This window comes from Saccostrea cucullata, unplaced genomic scaffold (assembly GCF_032062105.1).
Source record: "Saccostrea cucullata isolate Sc308-1 unplaced genomic scaffold, CSIRO_AGI_Scuc_v1 ctg5390, whole genome shotgun sequence".
Lineage (NCBI taxonomy): Eukaryota > Metazoa > Mollusca > Bivalvia > Ostreida > Ostreidae > Saccostrea > Saccostrea cuccullata.
The window spans coordinates 28,399-53,864 of NW_026938093.1; the positions used below are offsets into that span (position 1 = coordinate 28,399).

Here is a 25,466-nt window from a genome sequence, read left to right on the forward strand (position 1 = left end):
TTTCAGTTAACATACAGTTCTAAACATGACCCATCCATTCAGAAGCAAGCGAGACTTGTGTTTGATGTCAAACAGGAAGGAAAAGCTCGTAAATTGATAACGGTCAGATCAGCCCTGATTGTCTGTAATGAACTGGACTCCAGCATTGACCTTAAGATGGCCACACACTCAGGCTTGGAAGGTAGCTATCTGTAAAAACTCAGTCAAATAGTCATATTGCATGTAAATAGCGTTTCCAGTCAAGTCCATTGTTTGATATAAACTGGTTTCCAAATGATTCCTTTCGTTAATGCTGCCTTCTTCATTGATTACTTCCTTTGTGGAAATATTTTATCCACAGTAAATTGAATAATTTGCCAAGGAGAGTATACCTTTATCATGGGAATGATACCGTATAACTGGTTTTTAATGCGGGTGCAAATTTTTGCGATTTGATCCTGAAATAGGTATATTTATTTTTTGCGATTTTAATTTTTGCGATTTCACTTTGACAATAAAGTCCATTTTAAATTTATTGAATTTTATTACTAGACATTTAAACAATAAAGTCTATTTTTTTTTATTGAACAAACTAAAGCAATTTAAAATATTACATGTCATAAAAATATTCACATTAAAATACATAAAACACATAACAGTTTTTTTTTTAAATGGTTAAAAATATTAAAATACATTTCAGAAAATTTCATCAAAATATTTCTATTAAAATACAATAAATACATTAAAACTATTACACAATCACAGTGTTAAATAACATTCACAATCTGTTAGAGAGTAGCTTTTGAATTAAGATTTTCTGCACACTTCAGCGATGCCTGCTTTTTCGAACCCCTTAATCACCATCTCTGGTTGGCTTCTTATGTCTTTGTAAGTTTCTACCAGCCATTTAGCACCAAGCGGTCTTAGAATAGATAGACGGAGGTCAACAGGTTTCAGTGTTTCTATGTCGACACCTTTGTCAAGTTGCTTTGAAATACAGGATGCATACCATCGCTGAAAGCGCTGTTTCATTTTGTCTTTCACGACTTTTTGAATGGAAAGATCCATGGGCTGTAACTTGTCCGTCGTGCTTGGTGGTATATAAACAATTTCAATATTCTTTGTTTTCAAATCATCCACGAACTCTCTCGACATCTGCGCTCGGAAAACATCGAAAATACACAGTGACTTTTGAGTGTTAGGTAGCCCAAGCTTTTTCTTGGTTTTATCCATGTGAGGTACTAGAACTCGCAATGTGTATTCCATCTGTGTGTCTGTATTGGCCCAATGATTATGACTGTGAGTTATGTTCCAAGCCAGTGGAAAATCATACTCAGGATGACAAGCAGAAGTTTTCCCCTGGTAAATGACTTGTGGAGCTAGAAAATCCCCACTCAATGTGCCTAAAATAATTTAAAAATGAATTAGAAGATATCAGTACAGTTAATTTTGTTCTGTTTTTTTTTCCTTAATTGATACTACAAGCAAAATAATACCTTGGTAAGATTGATAATTATCTACATTACCTGCGAAAACAACGGTGACTTGTCTTTTGTCATCAAGACCAATTATGGGGACTCGCTGGGTGCCCTCCACCTCCATTGTCCATGAGCTAACAGGTACATAATTGATACCGGTATGGTCCCAGTTGTATATTAACTCGGGAGGAATGTCATGTTTTTTCACCACACTGTTTATTCTTTGTAAAAACTCGTCTCTAATTTCAGAAAATTTGTCATCAGTGAACTGAATTTTTGCCGTGCAACTGCCCCTTCGCTTAACCATATTCATCCTAATCAACACTGACTGGGCCCAGCTTTTTTTCAGCGTAATCGGTCCACCATTACAAGATAGTAGCTGCTCGTCGTGGGCACGCACAATACCCTCCGCAACGGCAATGCAGATTGCTGTGTTAATAACAGCCCCCGATTTTCTTAATGAACGAATGTAAGTTTGCACATCGGAGTCCAGTTCGTTACCGAGTAAAACTTTTTTACCCCGCTTGCACGGATTCAATTCAGAAATTTCACAGTTCTCGCCGTCTGAAAAATCAAGTTTACGTTTTCGAGATTTGAGCTCCGTGTTGTATTTATCACGTAAATTTCTGACAGTACTTTCACGTAGTCCTGGAAACTTTGTCTGAAAACGTTTAATGGTCGATGAAGGTCCATGTACACTGGCGTAGTGTCCTATCTCAGCTCTCTCGCTCGGTGAAAAAGTCATGTACTTTCCTCTCGAAGTTTTTGGTGTATCAAGAACTTCGGCCACTTTCTCATTACACTCGGTAATTTTTCTAGGCGACATTAATTCACTTAAAGGTCCGGTAGGGTCAGGAAACTTACTTATTGGCTTCAAATATTTCAACAGTGCCATTTTGCTGGCAAAGCGTGAAGTGACTGCTCACTACGGGGTATTCACTGACCAATTATCGATAGGCCTGTATTACGCAACAAAGCGTGAATTCGGACTCTATGAAGAGGCCTCAAAAGGGAAATTTTATGGGGATATTTTATGACGTATTTTTTGCGATTGAATTTTTTGCAATTAAGACTTGATCGCAGAATTTCGCAAAAATAGCACCCCGTAGAAAAATCCAGTTATACGGTAATTTAATACTTGTACTATCAGTATACAGTAAAATAAGCTGAAAGTGAAGTTCCAGGGATGTGCAATTTTAATTCATTATATATTCTTCAAGTTTACAATATGTTTTAAAAGCATAGGTATTGTTAGCAGGAATTACATGTAATTACAAGCATTTCACTATAACCATGTTTTATTGTAGATTATTTTACTTCATAATCATTTTCACCATTCACCACATAGTAAAAATGACAGATATCTTTTAATTGGGAATCCAAAAAAGTGTTCATGACATGTTTACCATTGAAATCAATTACATGTAATAGTACTGTGCAATTTATTTAGTATAATGTTTATTGAAGGGTACACTATTCAGTATAATTATTTCTTTCCTGGAATTCACAAATTTAAATTAAATATTCTATTCAGTCTATACTGAACTGACAGAATTATAATCACTGTAGATATTTGTACACTGTCAGTGTGTTTGTGTTATATTGTCCTACATAGAGATTATTCTCATCATCCACACACACACTACAGGAAAACTTTACCCCTTGTTGTCGTGTGAATAATAGAGACAAGAACTGTCCATCCTGATCAAGGAGGTGAACAGTGTCAGTGGAAACATCACACACCAGGATATGACCGAGGACATCAGTACAGATTCCATAGGGAACGAACCTTGACTCCTGACCTGTGTAGGAGAACCTGTGTTGTCCTGATTTATTCACCACCACTACGACATCTTTATTATAGTCAGATGTACAGATATCTCCATTGATGTTTTCCGTGATGTAGTGTGGATATCTATACAGTCCCTGTCCTTTGTTATTACTCTGTATGTTCTGTAGTTCTTTTCCTGTCTTGTTGTACCTGGTGACTTTACCCTCTCTATCCTTCCTCATCCCCACCAGTAAGTCCCCGTTGATGTGGGAGGAGTGTACGCTGAATGGTGTCCAGTCTCCAGTTTTAATGAATTCAGTGATATTATCATCCTGTGTTATCCTATTGATGACTTTCTTGTCTTGGTCTGTAAAGATCAGATTCCTGTCCTGTGTGACTGTGTGGTAACCTTGATCTCTACCACTGGTTTTTATCTTCTGTATCACATTCCCCTGTAGATCTGTTTGGACAAGATTACCCCAATAGTCACTGATCCAGAGTCTGTCTGATTGATCTAGTGATACATGGTATACATGATCAACACCTGGTACTTTGAACTCCCTGACCTTGGTGACAGAGGCAGATAGAGACATTGTTTGTTTCTTGTCAGATTTCACGTCTTTATCCTGTTTTGTCTGTTCACTTGTAGATTTCATTGATGCAGCAATAGGAAAAATTTCCATTGACTTTACTCTTCTTAGTTCTGCATTTCTATCTGATTTAACTACTTTCCCTAATAATCTAGCAACATCATTTTTCCTGTATTGAGCAGAAGAAAATTCTGGTGTGACAGGTTTGGTGGTTTCTGGTATGGATTTTATTTTTAAGTTGTGTGGAAGTTGAGTTGTGAAGTTAGAGAGCTCAGTAGAGGACAGGTAACTCTGGAACTCTTTAACAAGGTCACTGAGATAGGCAATATAATCATCAAATGTCTTCTCTTGGCTCTTTAATTTCTCCAGTAATGACTTCTCTATTTGGTTTAATTCTTCCATATTGTCTGAGAGCACTGTGTCCACCATGTTTTTGAGAGACTCGGCTTCAACCTTCATGGATGTACGTATGCTGTCCATGATCTGTTTAACTCTTGTGGCATCTTCTTGAACTTCTCTCTGTAAATCCTGTGACGTAGGGACAAAGTAATTATAGATTTTATGGAGTTCCATTTGGCAAAGAGTAAATTTCTCTGTGTAAATAGATTCTAAATCAATAAAACAATGTCTCTGGTGCTCTTGCATTGTTGAACACTTTGAACATAAAGGTATATTGCAGTCTTTGCAGTAAATATCTACTTCTTTAGTGGGGTGGATCTTGCATTTCTTCACAGGAAGTTGTCGTCTTCGTAGCTGGTAAATGACCACTTCATGGTTTTTGTTTTCTGGAATCTTTAAATGTTGGTCTCTGCATGGTTTACACATCTGTTGATGGCAGGAATTGCAGTAAAATTCACAATTTCTCTCACAATCTTCAAAACCACACTCTAGAAAGTGTTGGGCAGTGCCTGGTATTTTTGGTTTGGAATGTGCCATCTGAAATTAACATTTAAAAGTTTGTTACATGCATATGGGTCTGAGAAATGCAACAGTTTTACATCTTCAATTTAATTGTTAAAGCTGAACTACAATAATGTTGTCTGGCTGTAATTACAGACTAAAGAGGAATGCCCCCATAATGGAATAAATATTCAAAACTACTCTATTGTACAGTATTAAATCATATTATGTAAGAGAATTTGTACCTCATGAAAAAAAAATCCTTTTTGAGAAAAATTTAAAATTTCCTGTCTGCAGGCAACCCAATACTTAAGACTTTTAAAGCAAATGACCTCTAAATGTATACATCTGCTAACAAAGTTTGGAATGTCAGAGCGAGATTTTAGTCGAGACTTGGACGAGATCTGTAATTTACTTCCTGGTTGGAGATAAATATAGATTTAAATGTCCTGCTAACCCAGATATGTATAAACCTGTACTTTTAAATTCCAGAATGAATATGATTGATAAATTTAGTTTGTTAATACAGGGGAAAAATGTTATAGAGTAAGCAATGCATTTTACAGAAAACAATTTTTTCCAATCTTTGTTTTTAAGTTAAAAGGTAATTGTTTACTTTGGGAAATGAAACATGGAGATAACAAACAGTATTCAAGAGCAAAAGTCCATAAAACAATACAAAATAGGAGCAGAGAAAACACAGACCTCCAAAACATTGGAGGTGGGATCAGATGCCATGGAGGAGTGAGAATCACTCCGTGTATGATGAATGAATTGGGAAAGTTTTGATTATACATGTAATACTATATTTATAGCTCAGGACTATTTTTAGCTCTACTGGTCAGAGACCAGAAGAGCTTATGCGATAGTAAGGTGTCCGTCTGTCTGTAAACAATTTCATAACACTACTCCTCTTACAGTTTTGGTCTGATTTTAATATAACTTGGCACACGAGTATACTACACTAACTAAAGATACATAAATTAGTGCATTTGTTTTTGATTTCGATGAACAGTGTTGCCATGGTTACTAAAAATAGAATTTTCTGTGAAATTCTTTTAAAATGCTACTACTTCTACAGTTTTGGTCTGATTTCAATATTACTTGGTACACAAGTAGATAATTTTAAATAGAAAATTCTTCATATCGGTGTTTGATTTCGATGAACAGTGTTGCCATGGTTACTAAAAATAGAATTTTCTGTAAAATTTCTTCAAAATGCTACTCCTCCTACAGTTTTGGTCTGATTTCAATGTTACTTGGCACACAAGTAGATTACACTAAGATTCATAAATTTTTGCATCGGTTTTTGATTTTGATGAACAGTGTTGCCATGGTTACTAAAAATAAAATTTTCTGTGAAATTCCTTTAAAATGCTACTCCTCCTACAGTTTTGATCTGATTTCAATATAAATTGGCACACAAGTAGACTACATTAAGATACATAAATTAGTGCATCGGTTTTTGATTTCGATGAACTGTGTTGCCATGGTTATTAAAAATAGAAATGTCTGTGAAATTCTTTAAAACGCTTTTCTCATCCTTTGTTTTAAGTACAAACCAGTAGAGCTACAGTCTCGACAGAGACTTCTGGTTTTCTAACATGTCTAAGAAGGAAGCATTTTTTACTGCTAAATATTGATTGTTTTACTCTAATTATACCCAGCTTGAAAAGCTAGAGGGTATATAGTAATCGGTATGTCCGTCCATCCATCTGTCTGTTGCACTTTGGGGGTACCCTTCTTTTCTCTGCAACACCTCTCATACCACTGAATAAAGTCTTCACAGAATCTTGATTACATATTGCCATTGTGAACCTCCTATTTTACTTCTTGATCTGAAACATATTTTGGGTTTTCCATAGCAAAAATGGACACTGCTATTATATTCATATGGGAGGCAGGGGTATCATTACGTGAGCTCAATGCTCAAGCAGCAGACACTTGGTTCAAAATCAGTAGACACCCCCAAAAATCGGGAAAATTGGCATGTATGAAACAGAATTATATATTTGTTCAATGTGTATCTTTCTGCATAAATTATGTGTATCTTTCTGCATACAGGTAAATTTAATATCATGGAAATCCCAGCCAATGGAACCTTACCACTTCCACTTCCATATGTGTCTTCCATGCTCTATGTCAGGCCTTCTGATTGGCCGGTCAAGTATTGCAATCAACCAATCCAATGGCAGCATGTTGGTTTGGCAGGGGAAGTGAAGGAAAGAATTATGAAATGTGACTCTTCTGAAGGAAATGGAGTTTATAGGTAACAATTCTCTCATAAACCTTTATAATTTCATTGGTCATATATGCAACAGCAAAAGATCATTTATTAATTTGTTTAACAGGCAAAAATTGGATTAAAGTGAATACAAATTTCTGTGGTATATTTTTTTCAAATTGAATCTAAAGATTGTCAAACAATTTTGATTAACTTTCATCATTAAATGAAATGATAGTAATTATCATCTTTCTGATAAATTCCCATGGCCATCTTTGACAATTTTTATTGTGCTAGCAGTCATTTCCTTTTTTTGCGATTTCACAAAAAAACATTGCAAAAATGGCCTACGTAAATTTCCCATTAAAGATGGATATTTTAAACATTTTAGTATTGAATTTATATATCCAATTTGATTTATATTTTTTCATTAAATGAATATGAATTCGATTTCCATTCTAATTTCCCTGCAAGCATTGGTAAAAAGAAATTGATTTGCATAATGAAATTTACTTTTCTTCTGGTAGAACTTGATTTGATGTGTTTGTATATTTTAGATTCTGTGTGTCGGTCAAGCGGGAGAACTACCCTGAGCAGTTACTGACCGAGGACTCGAGTTTGATTCTACCAGGACACACTGTATCCATACGTCCAGCTGTGATTATTCGTAACCTGCTGCCCATAGAGCTGAGGTACTACATCAAAGACACACAGATCTGTGGAACAGTGAAGACAGGAGAGAAGGCCTTCTTACATGCTGTAAGTACAAGCAGGCTCAAGGCCTTCATTAAATAAAAGTCTTGTATAATCTACTGTGATCCACATTGGTAGTTGGTTTATATCAAGGGTCACACCTTCTTTCAGGGGGAGATACTAAAATTTATGAAAATTTAATGCCATCTTTTAAGAATGTCAAAATAAACTGCTACTTCAAGAAGATGAAACTGGTATGAAAACATCCTCAGGTAGCGTAAATTATGTTGGTTCACCCACACTATCTGTTACAGGCCGACCCTCAGCAGGCGATGGAGCTGGGTCTAAATCTGGAGAACTTCCCCACCTGTAAAGAGTTGGTGGTTCCTCCTGTCACCACCGGCCCCCAGTACCACAAGGTCAAGATTCGTCTGTATGATACCAAGAAACGGCTGCTAGAGTTACTCATCAAAATCATCTTCAGGAAGGGAGGATCTGTCTCAGTAAGTTCTAAATAAATGAATTCTTATGATGCTGAAAACATTGATTTCTTTATTTACATCTAGTACAATTTACTTGAAAATTGTTCAAGGTTTTATTGTACTTTTCTATTTTTCCTCTTGAGAGATAAAGTAGAAGAGTTCTAGTAAAATCTTATCGTGTTTGTGTTAAAAACAATAAACTTACAATGTATAGAATATTACATGTCCAATGTAATTATGATGAACATGACTGTATAAATTTGTAATTATGTACAGAACCTGCAAAGTTTCTCATTAATTTTTTACATTAATAAAAAAAAAATAACCATGCGAGGATTTTCTTTCTAGATCCATGTGACGGCCCCTTACTGGTTGGTCAACAAGTCGGGGCTCCCCCTGGTGTTCAGACAGGACTTCTCCCAGCAGGATGCTGCCGGACAGTACGAGGAACATGAACTGGCCCGCTCCGTCACCCCGCTACTGTTCTGTTACGCCGAGAAGGACCTGCCCAATCTGTGAGGACATTCACTATAGCATACTTCACCATAGCATACATGTCAACCTTAAAACCATTGAGTTCTTTGAACACTGTTTTTAAATTTCTAAGTTTAATTATGAATTTTTCCATTCTGATTGTTTTCTCTGGGATAACTCTTTGAAAGTTAGTTGAGTTGATTTCTTGATCATTCTACTGAAATGTCAATTTAGCCAAGCAAGCTAAGGAGGCCTCATATGCATGTAAATCTTGTGTGACTGTGTGTTTTATGTCATTGGGCGGGGACTATTGAAATTGATATGGAAGTAATTTAAATCTATTACATGACATTTAAAATCAAAATCTACAATTTTATTTCACAATGAGATAGAAACGTAAAAATGAGGATTCGTTGTCTAGTTAGTAAAGTATGCCAGGGACATCAACTGAGTATCCAAAGGCATCAACATTAGTTGGAAACATGGGACAGTTTATGGCAAATGGACTAACTAGACATTAAATCATTAGATAACTGTAAATAGACTCTCTCTGGTAAGCTAGATTTGCTTGCATGATGCATCTAAGAATAAATTCAGCTGTTCATTCTTCACTGATTACTCATTGTTTGTTTTCCTTTGACAGATGTACAATGAGAGTAGGAAAGTCGGTCCAGGGTCCAGACAGTGTACCTGTGTGGTAATATTTTACTTTTGATATTTATTTATAACTAAGCTGAGTCAAAAACATCCTTAGTTTATGAAGCCACAACTAAAGGGACTATAATTTTTGCACTATATGGCCCAAATCAACATTTTTCAAGGGGAAGAAAGAGGAAAAAAAACTTTTTAAGCAGCAGGAGATATTTTTCTTTGAACCTTTTCTCAAGAAAAGCAGGACCTATGTGCAATTTTTAGGAGGGAGAAAAAAATATCAATTTTGAAATACAGGTGACTCTCGATCTCTCTAAGTTCAAGGGAACGCAAGAAAAGTTCGAGAGATCGAAGGGTTCGAGAGATAGAAAGTTAATAAAATCATTGATGTTCTACTTTTATAGATACCGGAAGTACATGTAAATAAAGTTATATTGCACGTTTTCAATCGTATTTTACAGGTAATATACTTGATATCAACAACAATGACCATATTTCGAATAAATAAAACGAATTCCTGAAGTTTCAATATTTATTTGTTCTAATTTCATGATAACATGAAACCCGAATACAAGCAACTGGCGGTTTGGCTATTCCACGGCTTGATCGGGTCATTCACAAGTGTTCACCAGATTTTTCAGTCCTTGAGAAAGGACTTTCTTGTGCAATATTTGCCATATTGGGATTGTGTAGACTCAAATAAAAGTTCTTAGTCTATGGGAACCTATTGAAACGAACGTCTATAAATTTATTTTCCAAAAATTATCTTCTTGGTTTCAAGTAAAAATAAGTTCTGAATTCGTTTTTAATTTACCAATAATAACCAATTAATTATATCAATACACGGACAACCCACAGGTGTAGTGTCATCTATGTAAACACCCAATTAACACCTTCATGCCAGCCCCAGGCATTAAATGTTTTTCCAGGTAAGTCCAGGCTCAATTTCACGGCGTATGTATACACGCGCAATCAAAACTTCGAGAGATAGAGAGTAAAATTCAATGAAATATGTGTAACGGGACCCAGGTTTTGGTTCGAGAGATAGAGAACTTCAAGAGATAGAAGTTCGAGAGATCAAGAGTAAATTTGCTTAGTTATATAGAGGAAAAAAACGGGACCGGAGGTTCACTTTGAGAACTTCGAGAGATCGGAGTTCGAGCCATCGAGAGTCACCTGTATGTCGTAGAATAATGGAATTTTAATTTTGGACAGTTCTGGTACATTTACTTCAAGCTTACTCATAAATCCTTTTATCTGACCCAGGTGTAAGCGGTTCTCCCTGGAGAGTGGTACCGGCATGAGGAGACTGAATGTGGTTCCCAAGACTGGCAACCGCCCAGACTGGTTAGTACAACTACAAAGTCAAGCCAAGCTGTCCTTGGCCATTTGTATCCCTAACACACAGTAAGTCACAGAGAGACTGGGAGGGGAGCAGTTCTGTCTCAGGTGGAGGGAGGAGCATGGCTGTATGAGGAGGCCCCAGGGTGTACTGATAGTATCCGATACCATACCCCCAATCTACTACTGATAGTATTTGATACCATACCCCAGTTTACTACAGTAACTGATAGTGTTGTGTTTTGCGTGCACTATGCCTAAATAGTAGTCAAGGTTTGACACACGGTGCACGAGCCGGAGGCGAGTGCACTATGTGTCAAACTCTGACTACTATTTAGGCATGGTGCACGCAAAACACAACACTATTGTTATTATTATGCTGACTGTTGTTACTGTATAAAAAGGGCAATATTTTCTCTATTCCCAATGTTTCATCACCTGTGCAACAAGTATGTAATAATCTTTTTCTTTAATTTTGAACGTTCCATGTTTTAGGTAATCTACAGATAGTTTTAGAGAATAGTATTTGAGTGAAGGAAGGGGGGTTGCAAGAAACTATTTTAGAGGAATTATTTTCAATTGTTTATTTTTAATCTTAAGTGTAAAAATATTTGAAACTAAGTTTATATATACTATAGTACAATACTAAAGATATCCGCGTCTGTGGCGTAATCGGTAGCGTGTCGGACTGATATTCTGGGGGTCGTGAGTTCGCTCCTTGGTATGGGCGTTGTCGAATTTTCCTCAAAAATGGATGCTGTGCACTATTTCGGCATAGTATGCTTATGCTAATATATAAATCCTTAGAACACTATGCAAGATTAGTAGGGTATGGGTTATACAGAGACAAACTGACAGGAAGCATAATAATATCTGATACCATACCAGGACTCTACTGTATTTCATCTCCTGGCTTTGGATTTGCATGAAGTACCCGAGGGTTTAAATACATAGGGTCTTGTCAAATTGGTGTACTGTTTTCTAAAGTGCTTATTTTTTGGATTCCTTTTGTCCAATGAATGTTTTATTTAAACTTTTGGTATGTATGTTAATATACTATATTTACCTGTAAAAAGGTATGATCGTAATAAATGTATACACGTATATATAAATTTAGTTCAACTTTTGAATTAGATTTCACACACTTTAAGATACTTATTTTTAAGCAATCCATGTAATCTTCTTGTTATGTGTAGCCAATATTTTTTTTATGATACAGTTTATAACTTACCTGTAAAAGGAATGTTTTAAGAGCCTTGATAAAATGAGCATATTATGAATAAAAAAGAATTTTGAATTCCACATTTTTTTTTTTATTAAATATGAAAATCTGTTAAGGCTTGTATTTAAATTATATATGTATTTTTAGGGTGTACAACATTGGTATAGGGGTTCACCAAGGGAAGGGACTGTACGCTGACACAAACATTGTGACCTTTGCCCCCTTGTATGAAATTGACAACCAATCCAGTCACAGACTAGCGATCGCTCAGAGACATCTTGCCCAGTCTGAGGTACGTACATGGAGGATTCATTTGATGGTGATTTTCTTAAATTGTTTTCAGAGAATATCATGTACTACATGTAAATTTTCATGCCAGGAAAGGGGAAAACATAATTTATTCAGTTAATTTTTTCTCAGGATATAAATTCATTTTAGGAATTGCCCTGGCAGTTTAATTTTTGTGCCCACTTGATCTCTTGCAGACAATGAAGTTAGACACCTGTTTGATTGCCCTTCCACAATGTAAGCTTCCATTTCATTGGCCAAGACTTGACCTTGATCAGTTGTTATGTGTAAATCTATTGGATGTGGGATCCTCCTCCTGGTCAGGTGGATTCAGAATCGACAAAACAGATTCTTTCCACATAAATATAAGGTATAAATTGATGTTCATTTAGATAATATTATAGAAATACTTGCATTTCACTTGCACATAATCGTTTGAAATTGACATCATTTTTAGCTCACCCGAGCCAAAGGCTCGAGTGAGCTTTTCTGATCAAAATTTGTCTGTTGTCTGTCGTTGTTGTCGTCGTCGTCGTTGTCGTCGTAGTCGTTGTTGTAAACTTTTCACATTTTCATCTTCTTCTCAAGAACCACTGGGCCAATTTCAACCAAACTTGGCACAAATTATCCTTGGGTAAAGGGGATTCAAGTTTGTTCAAATGAAGGGCCACGCCCTTTTCCAAGGGGAGATAATCATGAATTTGTTAAAAATTAATGGCATTTTTAAAAAATCTTCTCCAGAACCGCTGGGCCAGGAAAGATGAAACTCATGTGGAAGCATCCTCAGGTAATGTAGGAAAAATCTTTAAAAATCGTCTTCTCAAGAACCACTAGGACAGGAAAGATGAAACTCATGTGGAATCATCCTCAGGTAGTGTAGATTCAAGTTTGTTCAAATCATGACCCGCGGGGCAAGGGTGGGGCCAAAATGGCCGACCCAAGTTTTACATAGGAATATATAGGAAAAATCTTTAAAAATTTTTTTCTCCAGAACCACTCGGCCAGGAAAGATGAAACTCATGTGGAATCATCCTTAGGTAGTGTAGATTCAAGTTTGTTCAAATCATGACCCCCGGGGCAAGGGTGGGGCCAAAATGGCCGACCCAAGTTTTACATAGGAATATATAGGAAATATCTTTAAAAATCCTTCTCAATTACCACTGGGCCAGGAAAGATGAAATTCATGTGGAATCATCCTCAGGTAGTGTAGATTCAAGTTTTTTCAAATCATGACCCCCTGCCCTTGGGATATGGTGGGGCCAAAATGGCCGACCCAAGTTTTACATAGGGAAATATTGGGAAACCTTTTAAAATCTTCTTTTCAAGTACTTCAAAGCTATGATTAGTGATACCCGGGGTATTTATATGGAATCATCCTCAGGTAGTGTAGATTCTAGTTTGTTCAAATGATGAATGCCTGGAAGGGGGGGGGGGGTAAATTCAAGCCTGATGTGCTCAGGTGAGCGCTGTGGCCCCTGGGCCTCTTGTTTATAAAATGGATCTAGATTGCCTAGAGTGCTTCAGTGTGCAAATTATTAAGCAAGTTTTCAATATTTTAAATTTTGCAGATAAGGGATGTGCTAGCTATTTTTTTTTTAAATCAAAATTTCTTGCTTTTGAAGACTTAATTCACCTATTATATAAGGCTTTAGGGAATTTCTTTTCCAAAATAAGTTGTGGCACAATAGAATAGAATTTAGTGCACCATTCTTTATGAAAGTTGTAATGAATTGTTGACATTAATTTACCTGGAATCAATTTTTTTATTATAATCTCCTTGCAACAGAATTGGAGGAATATAGTAATAATAGCAATTCTTTGTGGGTGTGTGTTTGTGGGTTATGTCCTGTGTAAAACGGAAGTGATGTGATTTGCATCAGAATCAACATGGAATGCTGTCTTGATTAATTGATATGCTCTTTGCAAGTTGATGCTCTGCTTTGTGGTGCCCTTGTTTAGATTGTGTGTATTTTAGGGATGATCAGAATGTGAGTCATCTGCTGAAGGTGGAGATTGTGATGGAGGGACCCACCTACTTCATCGTGTTTGGGGACGCAGGGGAAGTCCCCCCTCCCATCAGAATCGACAACTGGGCTGAAGTAAGTGGACTTTACGTTATATCTGACATAAAGAAAACCTTTGTATTACATTAATTGTTATTAAGATGTTGAATTGATGAACTTTATTTAAATTTTCATTCAATTCAATGTTTCAGATTCCTGTGGAATATTTCCAAAGTGACACGACAGAACAGAAGCTGAAAGCTTTTGTTCAACCTCATGTACAATGTAAGTTTCAAATTATGTTCATTTACCTTTCTCTGCACTAATTTATAGCTATAATTATAAATATTGTCAGTTTTGGGAGAGGAGAAAAAATGCAGCAGACTAGACTGGGATTGATTGCTGATGGCTAGATACAGAGTAGTTCATTTGGTAGCTTTAGAGCACCTGACTGGAGAAAAAGCCCAGGTTTTGAATTCCAGTCTTTTCAGCTTCATTTTTCTCTTCTCTTGTTACAAGACCATTTCAATATTTAAGGACACCTAAGTCTGAATTTTACTGTAAAATTCTTGATAGTACCATATGCCTGGGATGAGCCAATGTTGAGTCACTCCATAACACTGAGAGTAAAGGGAGGAACTAGTGCCACCTACAATATGGACAAACTGGAGGAAGGGAAGCAACTCTGTTATCCCAACTTTATTTACCTCAGAGCATCAGCTACCGTTCCAAGGTGTGTTCTTTGTAATAAGCTCGATCAATTTTTGTGTAGAATTGGAAATCAATTTTCTGTATTAAAATGTAGAATTTGATCTATAAGTTTCACTTGTAGGTTTTGTCAACATGAAATCCTGCAATTCTTCATTTTATAATTAATTAATTGATCTTTATAATGTTTAAATTTAAATCCTTTCTATTTTAAGAAGGTCAACACAGGATAGTTCACACACAGAACTGGTTTTAGAAGTTGTTGAAGATCAGTACATCAAATTTTGTAAAAAGGTAAAATTATATGTTTTGCAAAATATAGCTTTAGAAGTAGAAGCTTTTTTCACTTTTTGAATAAAGATTTTTGGCATAATGATGACTAAGGAAAGAAATAGGAAGAAATGTAAGGAAAAAAATAAGTTTAATTTACTTTTAATTAATTTGTAGCTCTACTGGTCAGAGACCAGAAGAGCTTATGCGATAGTAATGCGTCCGTCGTCCGTCCGTCTGTCCGTCTAGCTGTCTGTCTGTCCGTCTGTCTGTAAACAATTTTTCAAAATGCTACTCCTCCTACAGTTTTGGTCTGATTTCAATATAACTTGGCACACAAGTAGACTACACTAAGATACATAATTCTGTGGATCGGTTTTTGATTTCGATGAACGGTGTTGCGGTTGTTACTAAAAATAGAAATTTCTGTGAAATTCTTTCAAAATGCTACTCCTCCAACAGTTTTGGTCTGATTTCAATATAACTTGGCACATAAGTAGACTACACTAAGATACATATTTCTGTGTATTCGTTTTTGATTTTGATGAACAGTGTTGCCGTTGTTACTAAAAATAGAAATTTCTGTGAAATTCTTTCAAAATGCTACTCCTCCTACAGTTTTGGTCTGATTTCAATATAACTTAACACATAAGTAGACTACACTAAGATACATAATTCTGTGTATTGGTTTTTGATTTCGATGAACGGTGTTGCTGTTGTTACTAAAAATAGAAATTTCTGTGAAATTCTTTCAAAATGCTACTCCTCCTACAGTTTTGGTCTGATTTCAATATAACTTGGCACACAAGTAGACTACACTAAGATAAATAATTCTGTGTATCGGTTTTTGATTTCGATGAACGGTGTTGCTGTTGTTACTAATAATAGAAATTTCTGTGAAATTCTTTCAAAATGCTACTCCTCCTACAGTTTTGGTCTGATTTCAATATAACTTGGCACACAAGTAGACTACACTAAGATACATAATTCTGTTTATCTGTTTTTGATTTCAATGATCGGTGTTGCCGTGGTAACTAAAATTAGAAATTTTTGTTAAAAATTCTCAAAATGCTACTCCAAATACAGTTTAAGTCTGATTATAATATAATTTGGCATGCAAGTAGACTACACTAAGAACATAAAGAGACTTAATCAAGGATCATTATTCTTTTTATTGCTGTGGTAAAGTTTCAATTCCCAACTGCTTAAGGTAAGTCACTCGTCAGCTTTTTAGAAAAGTTCACGCAGAAGCTTTAACTTCAAAACTACTTATTAAAATTCAATTTTTGTAACATATTTAAATTCAACAATGTAAATTTTTTAACATTCAATGAAAAAACTGCTCAAAAATCTACAAAGAAACAAGATTTATGAGGGACTATTTCTTTTGGTGGAAGGATATTTAGCAGAAAATTCTGCAAATCTGCACATTTATAAAATTTAATGTAATGGAAATTTAGCCTCACATACTTTTACTCTGAGAATATTTTCCGTTTTGATATATAGGTCTTAATTTATATTTTTAGACTAAGTTTTACACCTTCCCTCAACAAACGTTTCCAAAAATTGAAAATATATTAAAGAAGTCAAGATCAAATTTACACCATTTTTTGCCTGAAAATCACATATTTTGACAAATATTTCAAAATTAACATCACTGACCCCACCTTTTTCTTTCATTATTTTAAACTACTCGATACTTGTGACTGATCAGCACTTAAGTCGTAAAAAGTTTGATATAAGAAAAATTTTTATTGCCTATTAAGTTTTTTAATACCCCAAAAATGTTATTTTTTAGTGCAAAAAGGTCACACAATAATTTACGCGCATTAATTTGCAAGATTTGTTTAATGATAAATATTATTCAAACTATTTCACGTAAAATAAGATTATATTTATTGCCATGCTTACATCTGATCAAATATAATAAGGGTTAAAGTAATTAACCAAAGAGATGAAATTTAAGTGCAAAAAAGTCAACTTAAATGTACCGTAGATCAGTAGGATGCACACTGACCCCCTATTTTCTTTGCGATTTTGAGTTACACTTTATGAGTATTTTTTCAAAATATACTTCTCAAAAAATCCTTGATTTAACAAATTTCAGGAGTGACTTACCTTAAGAACTTTTCTCTTCCTTTGCTATAAGTACAAACCAGTAGAGCTTCAGTCTCGACAGAGACTTCTGGTTGTTTGGAGTTTCGATTCAGTCAAATTAAGGTTTTAAGTCCTCCTGGGTTAGTACAATGTATATGAATTCAATTTATGTGCTGTGAATGCATCCAACATGTTTTTGACAATATATGTCTGTATAGGTGATGTAATTTATTGTTTGACAGGACATTGGTAATCGTAACCAGTTATGGAGAATGACCAGTGGGGGCATGTTAGAGCATGAGGGGTCGATATCTCCCCGAGACCCCCACAGTCGGTCCTCCTACCCCTCAGGGAAGAGCATGGTACTGGATATAGATGACATTGCCCCCAGGCCGGGCAGGATTGTCCCCCTCACCCTCAGAAAACGGGACGAGCGCAGGAAAGCCACACAGACCTGGAAGTTCACTGAGGTAGATTTTGTATTGGATAAGTAAACATTTTATGGTTGTTATTATTAATCATATTCATTTAAATCTTGAAATTCTATCACAAATCATGATATAGATAAAGATGATTACAGGTGTGTAAGGGTTTTTTACTAAAATTACTATTTCAAAATAATAATAGAAGAAGGGAATACCATATAAGTGGAAATTTTAGCGAGACGCAAATTTTAACTATTTGTCCATAAAATTTGGTATTCTATTTCAAGCTAGATTTGATTAGGGCCCCGCAAGGATTTGTGCTATTTCCTAGCCGATGTGCTCAGGTGAGCGCTGTGGCCCCTTGGCCTCTTGTATCATGAATATGAGGCAATTTAATTTTAATTGGTGATCTTGGGACCCACGCTAATTAAATTAAATCCTATGGCCGTATTTCAGGATGGTCGATTGTGCTGTGTTGATGGTGCTATGTGTGTACAGACCCTGGGAGGGGGGGAGTGTCTGAGGGACTCCGCTGTGGCTGTAGTGGGGCCTGGTCCCCCCTCAGGCAGGAGTGTCCCCGCCCACATGAAGATTGACAGACAGAGGCTCCTCCCAGGGTCCGGCTGTCTGGCTGTTAGGACCGTCATGGATGGACCAATCAGAGTGCTGCAAATCACTGATGTCTCTCAAGGAGTAAGTTTGGTGTTGATGTCAAAACAAATCTCAAACAGTATTGCATATATTGACTGTTTTGTGGAAATTTTAACTTTTCTGAAGATATCAATGTAAAATGTTGAGAAGTTTAAAACTCTGCCTTCGATTTCTCTAGTCTGTTGCTGAAGTAACAAAGAACTACCAAGACTGGGTTGTTTGTGAAGAAGATAAGGTGGCTAAGATAGAAGATAAATCAGTAGAGAAGAAATCAAGCTTAGAGGTCAGTCATTAAAAGTAAATGATTAATTAAAGTATTGTTAATATACATGTAATAATGTAAATTTAGTACATGGTTGTATTCTTATTATACTGAATAAGTAATTACCGGTATTGATATCCAATTTTGAATTTTGAACGAATCTGTTTTAAAATGGTAACCTATATGTAGAAGGTGTAAGAGAAAATTGTAGTTGACTTAAGATATTGATTACTCCCATGTGTTGTAGATTTGTATGAGTCTGAAGGGTGGATTGGGTTTATCTCTGGTGAACTACAGCCCTGAGGAGCTGGTCTATATCTCACTACAGAACATTTCTCTGGACTACATCTCTAACCCTAATTACATGACAGTGGATGTAGCTGTAGCCAATGTACAGGTACGTGTAGAACAGTTTTAATTACATCATGTGATAGAACCCTAATTACATGACGGTGGATGTAGCAGTAGCCAATATACAGGTATGTGTAAGACAAATTTTGATTTATGAAATACAGTACCAGTGATTAGGTAGAAGTCAGTGGCACATCACCTTTCAAACAAAAGTTCAGAAGGGTTTTTTTTCAGTCAAATATTGTAGTACAGTGTATTGTGAATTATTTTGTAAACAAACAAAATGCCAAATACAGCTGATATATACTGTGAGTGTAAATTTGAAGAATGCTCTATCAATGATTTTAATTTCAGATTTAAAAGAATTTTTCAATTTTATGACTTGATTTAATAGATAAGTTCAATACTGTAAACGTGGTTATATTGACGAGTTGAAAAATTGACGATTTTTTGTTTACGAAAATTGACTAGTGTTAATTTTGACGAAATATTTAATCAAGAGTTATGTATCTTTGAATTCACGGGGATGCAAATTGAGGCAGCGTTGGAATCACTAAGATTTAATTTTTGTACAGACCATCTACAGTGTGTAAGATTGTACAAACTATCTAAGTATGTAAGATTTGATTAAATAAACTACCTTCTTAATTGTAATTTGTTTTCATTATAAGCGGTCAGTTGCCTGAGGTGACAAACTAGGTCAAACACGGCATAATAATTATGCTAAGTTAGGCATGCAGTATTGGATACAATGTTTTGTTTTAAAAATGTAATTATTTATCACTATGTTTTCATAACTAATTACAGAAGAAATTAAAAGTAATTTTGATCTAGTTTTAAAAGGGGAAAGCCGAGAAATTAAGCGGTAATGATGTACACTGGTCAATGTCTGTTGTGACGCTATATATATGATGTGAAGTTTGACGAGTATAAATTTTGACGAGAAAAGTAAAATCGTCAATATAGTCAAAATAAGCACATCGTCAAAATTTCCACGTTTACAGTATACAGCTTGTGTTATTTTGTTTGACTTGTTTGTATTTTATGAATTGATGTAAGAAATAAGTTCAAAATACAGCTTGTGTTATTTTGTGTGACTTGTTTGTACAGGTAGATAATCAGCTGTTCACAGCCACCAGACCTGTGCTGTTGTACGTCACACCTACCCCTAGAAGAGACGTCCAAGAGAATACCCCAGCTCTCCATGTAGTAGCCCAGAAAATTCCCAACTCAAAGTGGAATGCTGAGATTTATAAAGTAAATGTTTCATATTCTCATTAAGGTCAACAGAGTCACTCAGGTGACCCATTGCTATTGTTTTTATCTGTCATTGCATGTTGTAAGTCAATCATAAACTTTTGATCATTTTTAGCTTCTTCTCTGAAGTGGTGAACCGGTGCAAAAAAAAAGTATTAATAAATATTTATATTGTACAAGATGTGTAGAGTTGAAATTTGTCCCTTTTTAGCACTTGATTGTAAACATGAAGAAACTGAGCATTCAGGTAGAGGAGGAACTGTTATGGAAGCTGTTACAGTTCTGTGGATTTGGGTCAACAGACCACCTGGATGAGAAAGTCACAGAGGGGGAGGATCCAAGAAAGTAAGTGGTGGACTGTGGTAAAACTAGTGATAATGACTATTACAGAATAGAGTAAAATTTATTTACAGTATTGATACATATACACATGTACAGTAGTTACACTTTTTTGTAATGTACAGAATATAACTTTACAGCAAGTTGGATAGTTTGATTTCTAGTAAATGGATTTATTATTGTATACAGATACATTGAGGCAAACTGATACTTTACATACTTAACGTACACCAACTTTTTACAGAGCACTTGCAGCTGCCACTTCAGTGAAGACCAAGAGATATTACTTTGGACTCCTGAAAATCCACACGAGTCTTGTAAATCTGAGCATGCTCACTGCCTCCAAACTGTCAGCTGACTTGAAGGCTCTGAAGAGAGACATGTCTCTACCACTCGTCAGATTCGAAGACGCCAAAGTGGATCTAGGTAACTGTATTGACATCAAATTATCACTAGTCAGCCAAAGTGGATCTAGGTAACTGTATTGTCATCAAATTATAGCTAGTGAGCTTAAGTGGATCTAGGTCATGTCTGAAGTAGGAAAATGGTGTACCTAATAACTCATTAATTACTATCAGCAAGTTTTTAGCTCACCTGAGCCGAAGGCTCAAGTGAGCTTTTCTGATCACATTTTGTCCGTTGTCCGTCCGTCTGTAAACTTTTCACATTTTCGACTTCTTCTCAAGAACCACTGGGCCAATTTTGACCAAACTTGGTACAAAGCATCCTTTGGTGAAGGGGAATTTTTAAAATTGTTAAAATGAAGGGCCAAGTCCCCTCACAAGGGGAGATAATCAAGAAAAGACAAAAATAGGGTGGGGTCATTAAAAAATCTTCTTCCCAAGAACTGCTGGGCCAGAAAAGCTGAAACTTATGTGGAAGCATCCTAGGGTAGTGTAGATTCTAAATTGTCAAAATCGTGACCCCCAGGGATTGGGAGGGGCCACAATGGGGAATCAAAGTTTTATATAAAAATATATAGGAAAAATCTTTAAAAATCTTCTTCTCAAGAACTACTGGGCCAGAAAAGCTGAAACTTATGTGGAAGTATCCTGGGGTAGTGTAGATTCTAAATTGTTCAAAACATGACCCCCGGGGTTAGGCGGGGCCACAATGGGTAATCAAAGTTTTACATAGAAATATATATGAAAAATCTTTGAAAATCTTCTTCTCAAGAACCACTGGGCCAAAAAAGCTGAAACTTATGTGGAAGCATCCTGGGGTAGTGTAGATTCTAAATTGTTCAAAACATGACCCCCGGGGGGTTGGGCGGGGCCACAATGGGGAATCAAAGTTTCACATAGAAATATATTGGAAAAATCTTTGAAAATCTTCTTCTCAAGAACCACTTGGCCAGAAAAGCTTAAACTTATGTGAAAGCATCCTGGGGTAGTGTAGATTCTAAATTGTTCTAATCATGACCCCCGGGGGGTAAGGCGTGGCCACAATGGGGAATCAAAGTTTTTCAATTGGGAATCAAAGCATCCTATGGTAGTGTAGATTTCAAATTGTCAAAATTATGATCAGTGGGGTAGGGTGGGGCCACAATATGTATTGCAAGGGGGAAATGTGGTAAAGAACGGAATGGTCAAAGCTTCTCAGGTGAGCGATGTGGCCCATGGGCCTCTTGTTATTTTTCAATTTTAAGATTACACTTATACCCTAAACATATGAACCTGATGTTTTGTAAGTCTACTTTTCAAAGTAATATTTACAACCATTACAGATCCTTTCGTCAAAAGTCACCTGTTTGAAACCATTGTGTTCCTTCAGAAAGAGATAGGATTCCACTACACTGAGGTATTTACATTTTTGTCAGCCATTTAAATAACATTTATTTTGTTCCAACTGGCTCTGTAATGTAATTGAAGTTTTCAAACAAAACCCTGTGTTTTCACTTGTACAGTCTCTTTTTATAACCCTGTTCATTGTATGACCTACCTTGTTCGACAGGAGCTGAAGAGTCAGGCAGCCAAGATCCTGGGTTCTGTGGACTTCCTGGGGAATCCCCTGGGTCTGTTTAATGATGTCACAGAGGGAATTTCTGGTCTGATCAATGATGGCAATGTGGGGGGTCTCCTGAAGAACGTCACACATGGAGTGTCCAACTCTGCTGCTAAGGTAATTAGCTTCTTCTGCAACTTGATAAGCACTACAAGCTACTGCTTATGTTTAAATTGTACTAAATAACAATATTTCTCATTAATATACATTATTTAAAGTATTGAAACTCAAATTTAAAAAAGTGTCAATGAATTTTTAAATATAGACCATGCATTTGTCATGTTACTTCCTAATGGTTAATATTCTTTTGAATCAGCAAATGAATTTAGAATAGATTTTGAAAATGATTTCTTTTAAGTTTTTATGCTGTATGATGTTCACAGGTTGTTGGATCACTGTCTGATGGACTTGGGACACTGAACATGGACAAGAATTACCAGGACAGACGGGAGCAGTTGAGGACCGGTGCCCAGTCCAGCGGGGGGCATATACTGGCCGGGGTCAAAGGTTTTGGTAATGGACTGTTTGGTGCTGTGACCAGTATATTTACTCAGCCCTATGACGGCTTCAAGGAAGATGGTATTGAGGTAATTCATTGCAGGAAATTCAAAGGGTTCTGAAATTTTAAGTAATTGAAGACTAGTAGAAAAGGGAAAAGAATTTTTAAAAAAAATTATATTTGATTTTTTGAGCTGTAATTTACTTTATGTTTATCAGGGCCTTGTGACAGGGATAGGGAAGGGAGTGATTGGTACGGTGACTAAGCCTGTAGTGGGAGTACTCGACCTTGCCTCGGGAGCTGCTAATGCTATCAGGGACACCAGCAGTAGCAGCTCTCGTATCAGTCCCCCGCCCCTCCGACTCCCACGGTGCTGTCACGGGGCGGGCATGCTGCTGCCTCCGTATTCTCAAAATGACTCCAAGTCACAGAAACTACTGCATGATCTCAACAAGAAGAACCTGGAGGAATTGTAATTATTAGATACCATAAAAATCTACTAGTAAAAACAGTTTTTTTCCTTGTAAAGTTTGATCGTAATAAGTCGATATATATTTTATTTATCACTCTTTGAAAAAATGTTCTTTTCGTTTCCTTTGTGTACATATGGAAATCATATTTTAGAACTTTTATTTTGGTTTGTAGCAGAAAGAAAATTAAGAAACAAAACAAAGTAGTTGTAAAATATGGTTCTTGGTAAATTAAGAAAGTAATTAAATCTGTAAATTGTTTGTGTGTTGGTTGTAGCTTCATAGCTGTAGAACAGCTGAGGAGAGAAGACAGACTGATGTCCCTGATAACCTCTAGACAGGTGTACTTCTTACTGGGGGGTGAGGCCGACTCTGGGAACATCATTCTCAAGGTCCCCCACAAAGAGCTGTGCCAGTGTTTGGTGGTGGAAATCAGTAAGTGACAGGGGCTATTCCATTCTGTTGTGTCTTGATAAGTATATTTACTGATTGTATCTTTTCTTTGTTGATTGACAGAGGGTAGATATTACTTGGAGCTTGTGAGGTTACAAACATCAGCTTCTGATCAACAGAGGGTCCCCCAGATAAGATGTGACAAACAGACAATTGCTGAAAGGGTAAGTGTGACAAACAGACCATGGCTGAGAGGGTAAGTGATAAACAGACCGTGGCTTAGAGGGTAAGTGTGACTAACAGACTTTGACTAAAAGGGTAAGATGACAAACAGACTGTGACTAAAATGGTAAGTGTGACAAACAGACCATGGCTGAAAGGGTAAGTGTGACAAACAGACCGTGTCTGAAAGGGTAAGTGTGACAAACCGACTGTGTCTGAAAGTGTAAGTGTGACTACTAGACTGTGACTGACAGGGTGAGTGTGACAAACAGACCGTGGCTCAAAGGGTAAGCATTACAGACTGTGGCTCAAAGGGTAAATTAGACTAATAGATGCTGTTATAGGAGGGATTTCATAAAATTTTATCAATCATGGATATATTTGTTTTATCATTAAATTATAAGCTTTATACTAGAATCATATTAAAATGTACATGAAACTGGATATTAAAGTAAACACTGCAGATTTGCATGTCTGTATTCAGCCATATTTACTGGTAATGAAAAACTCTGTAAACCGTAGAGTTCTTGTAAACTGTGTAACTTTGACTGGGACATAAAAATTCATCTTGTCAAAAAGTTCATACATTGGAAACACAATGAAAGCTGGAACACTACCAGTATGCTTCACTGTAATCTATTTCTTGTCAGGTGAGTCAACAGATCAACTACGCCCGTAATTTGTATGAAGAACAACAACACACACTGACGTCTACCGAGTCTGAGGATACATAGTGGATAAATAAAGCCATCAGAAACAAACGTGTTGTATGTGATTTATAGAGCCATCGTGAACAAACTTGTCATATGGGATTTACTTTATCACATGTGAATTACTTCAAAACTTGGTGATAGAAACTTTGAAAAACTCTGCATAATGAACATTTTTTCCCCATACACATTTCTAAAAATGTATTTTGATTGTACAATCATTTATTATAATTGTAACTTGATATTAAAAATATGATTGCAAGACTTAGTTTAAAAGATTGTTAGATAATTATTGCATTTATCTGTCAGTAAATGAAACATTCAATAGCTGGTTAATCGTAATGTTGTGCTTCAATTCTGATGATAAACAAGTGTTCTGAACGTATTAATCAGATTTGACTATATTTGATTATAATTTTATTAAAGCTCTTTCTTTTTAATATAGACATGGATCTATATGGCTTAGTATTTTTTTTTGTTATTTTGCCATTTGTTGATTATTAAAGCATACATTATATTTTAAGTGTACTGGTACATTTTATAGAAAATTTCTTTCATAGAAAGGATAATATGGATTAGTTGTGAAAAATTCATTTTACCTGGTTTCACCTATATATTGTTAATTGTAGATTAATTATTCTTAGAAAATTATATGACAATATGAAAGTTCAATCCATTCCCCAAACATTGATATATAATATGTGCCACTTTG

At 35.9% G+C, this 25,466-nt stretch overlaps 2 protein-coding genes and 1 long non-coding RNA gene across 4 annotated transcripts in view; 2 read left to right on the plus strand and 1 right to left on the minus strand.

Annotated features, from left to right (window-relative positions):
- The window catches only part of LOC134249425 (uncharacterized), a 72,176-nt gene that overhangs the window by 1,021 nt on the left and 45,689 nt on the right, over positions 1–25,466 (plus strand). The gene's annotated exons all lie outside the window — the stretch shown is intronic.
- LOC134249418 (intermembrane lipid transfer protein VPS13D-like) lies at positions 18–25,243 on the plus strand. Its single transcript, XM_062731772.1, has 27 exons — positions 18–181; positions 6,783–6,987; positions 7,500–7,701; positions 7,950–8,138; positions 8,466–8,632; positions 9,235–9,288; positions 10,509–10,589; positions 11,953–12,097; positions 12,291–12,463; positions 14,069–14,192; positions 14,309–14,381; positions 14,673–14,829; positions 15,023–15,098; positions 17,414–17,641; positions 18,053–18,289; positions 18,426–18,530; positions 18,757–18,906; positions 19,971–20,117; positions 20,329–20,462; positions 20,701–20,882; positions 22,183–22,256; positions 22,410–22,577; positions 22,844–23,047; positions 23,178–23,431; positions 23,707–23,864; positions 23,946–24,046; positions 24,695–25,243. Exons 1-27 carry the CDS (start codon positions 157–159, stop codon positions 24,776–24,778), a joined length of 3,897 nt encoding a protein of 1,298 aa, XP_062587756.1. The 5' UTR covers positions 18–156; the 3' UTR covers positions 24,779–25,243.
- Positions 2,603–25,466, minus strand: part of LOC134249421 (tripartite motif-containing protein 2-like) — a 29,731-nt gene continuing 6,867 nt past the window's right edge. Inside the window, exons 1-2 of one of the 2 annotated variants that reach the window (XM_062731776.1) lie at positions 5,035–5,093; positions 2,603–4,754 (exon numbers count right to left, since the gene is read on the minus strand). In XM_062731776.1, the coding sequence (XP_062587760.1) occupies positions 3,018–4,754 (1,737 nt within the window). In that variant the 5' untranslated portion in view covers positions 5,035–5,093 and the 3' untranslated portion in view covers positions 2,603–3,017. Of the gene's footprint in view, positions 4,755–5,034; positions 5,094–25,466 lie in introns of those variants that run through there. The other variant, XM_062731775.1, reaches the window with a different exon arrangement.

Coding starts and splice junctions, on each gene's coding strand:
- LOC134249418 (XM_062731772.1), top strand. CDS start 157: ATGGCCACACACTCAGGCTTGGAAG. Junction 15,099..17,413: donor ACATCAAATTTTGTAAAAAG/GTAAAATTATAT, acceptor ATTGTTTGACAG/GACATTGGTAATCGTAACCA. Junction 20,883..22,182: donor AGACGCCAAAGTGGATCTAG/GTAACTGTATTG, acceptor CAACCATTACAG/ATCCTTTCGTCAAAAGTCAC.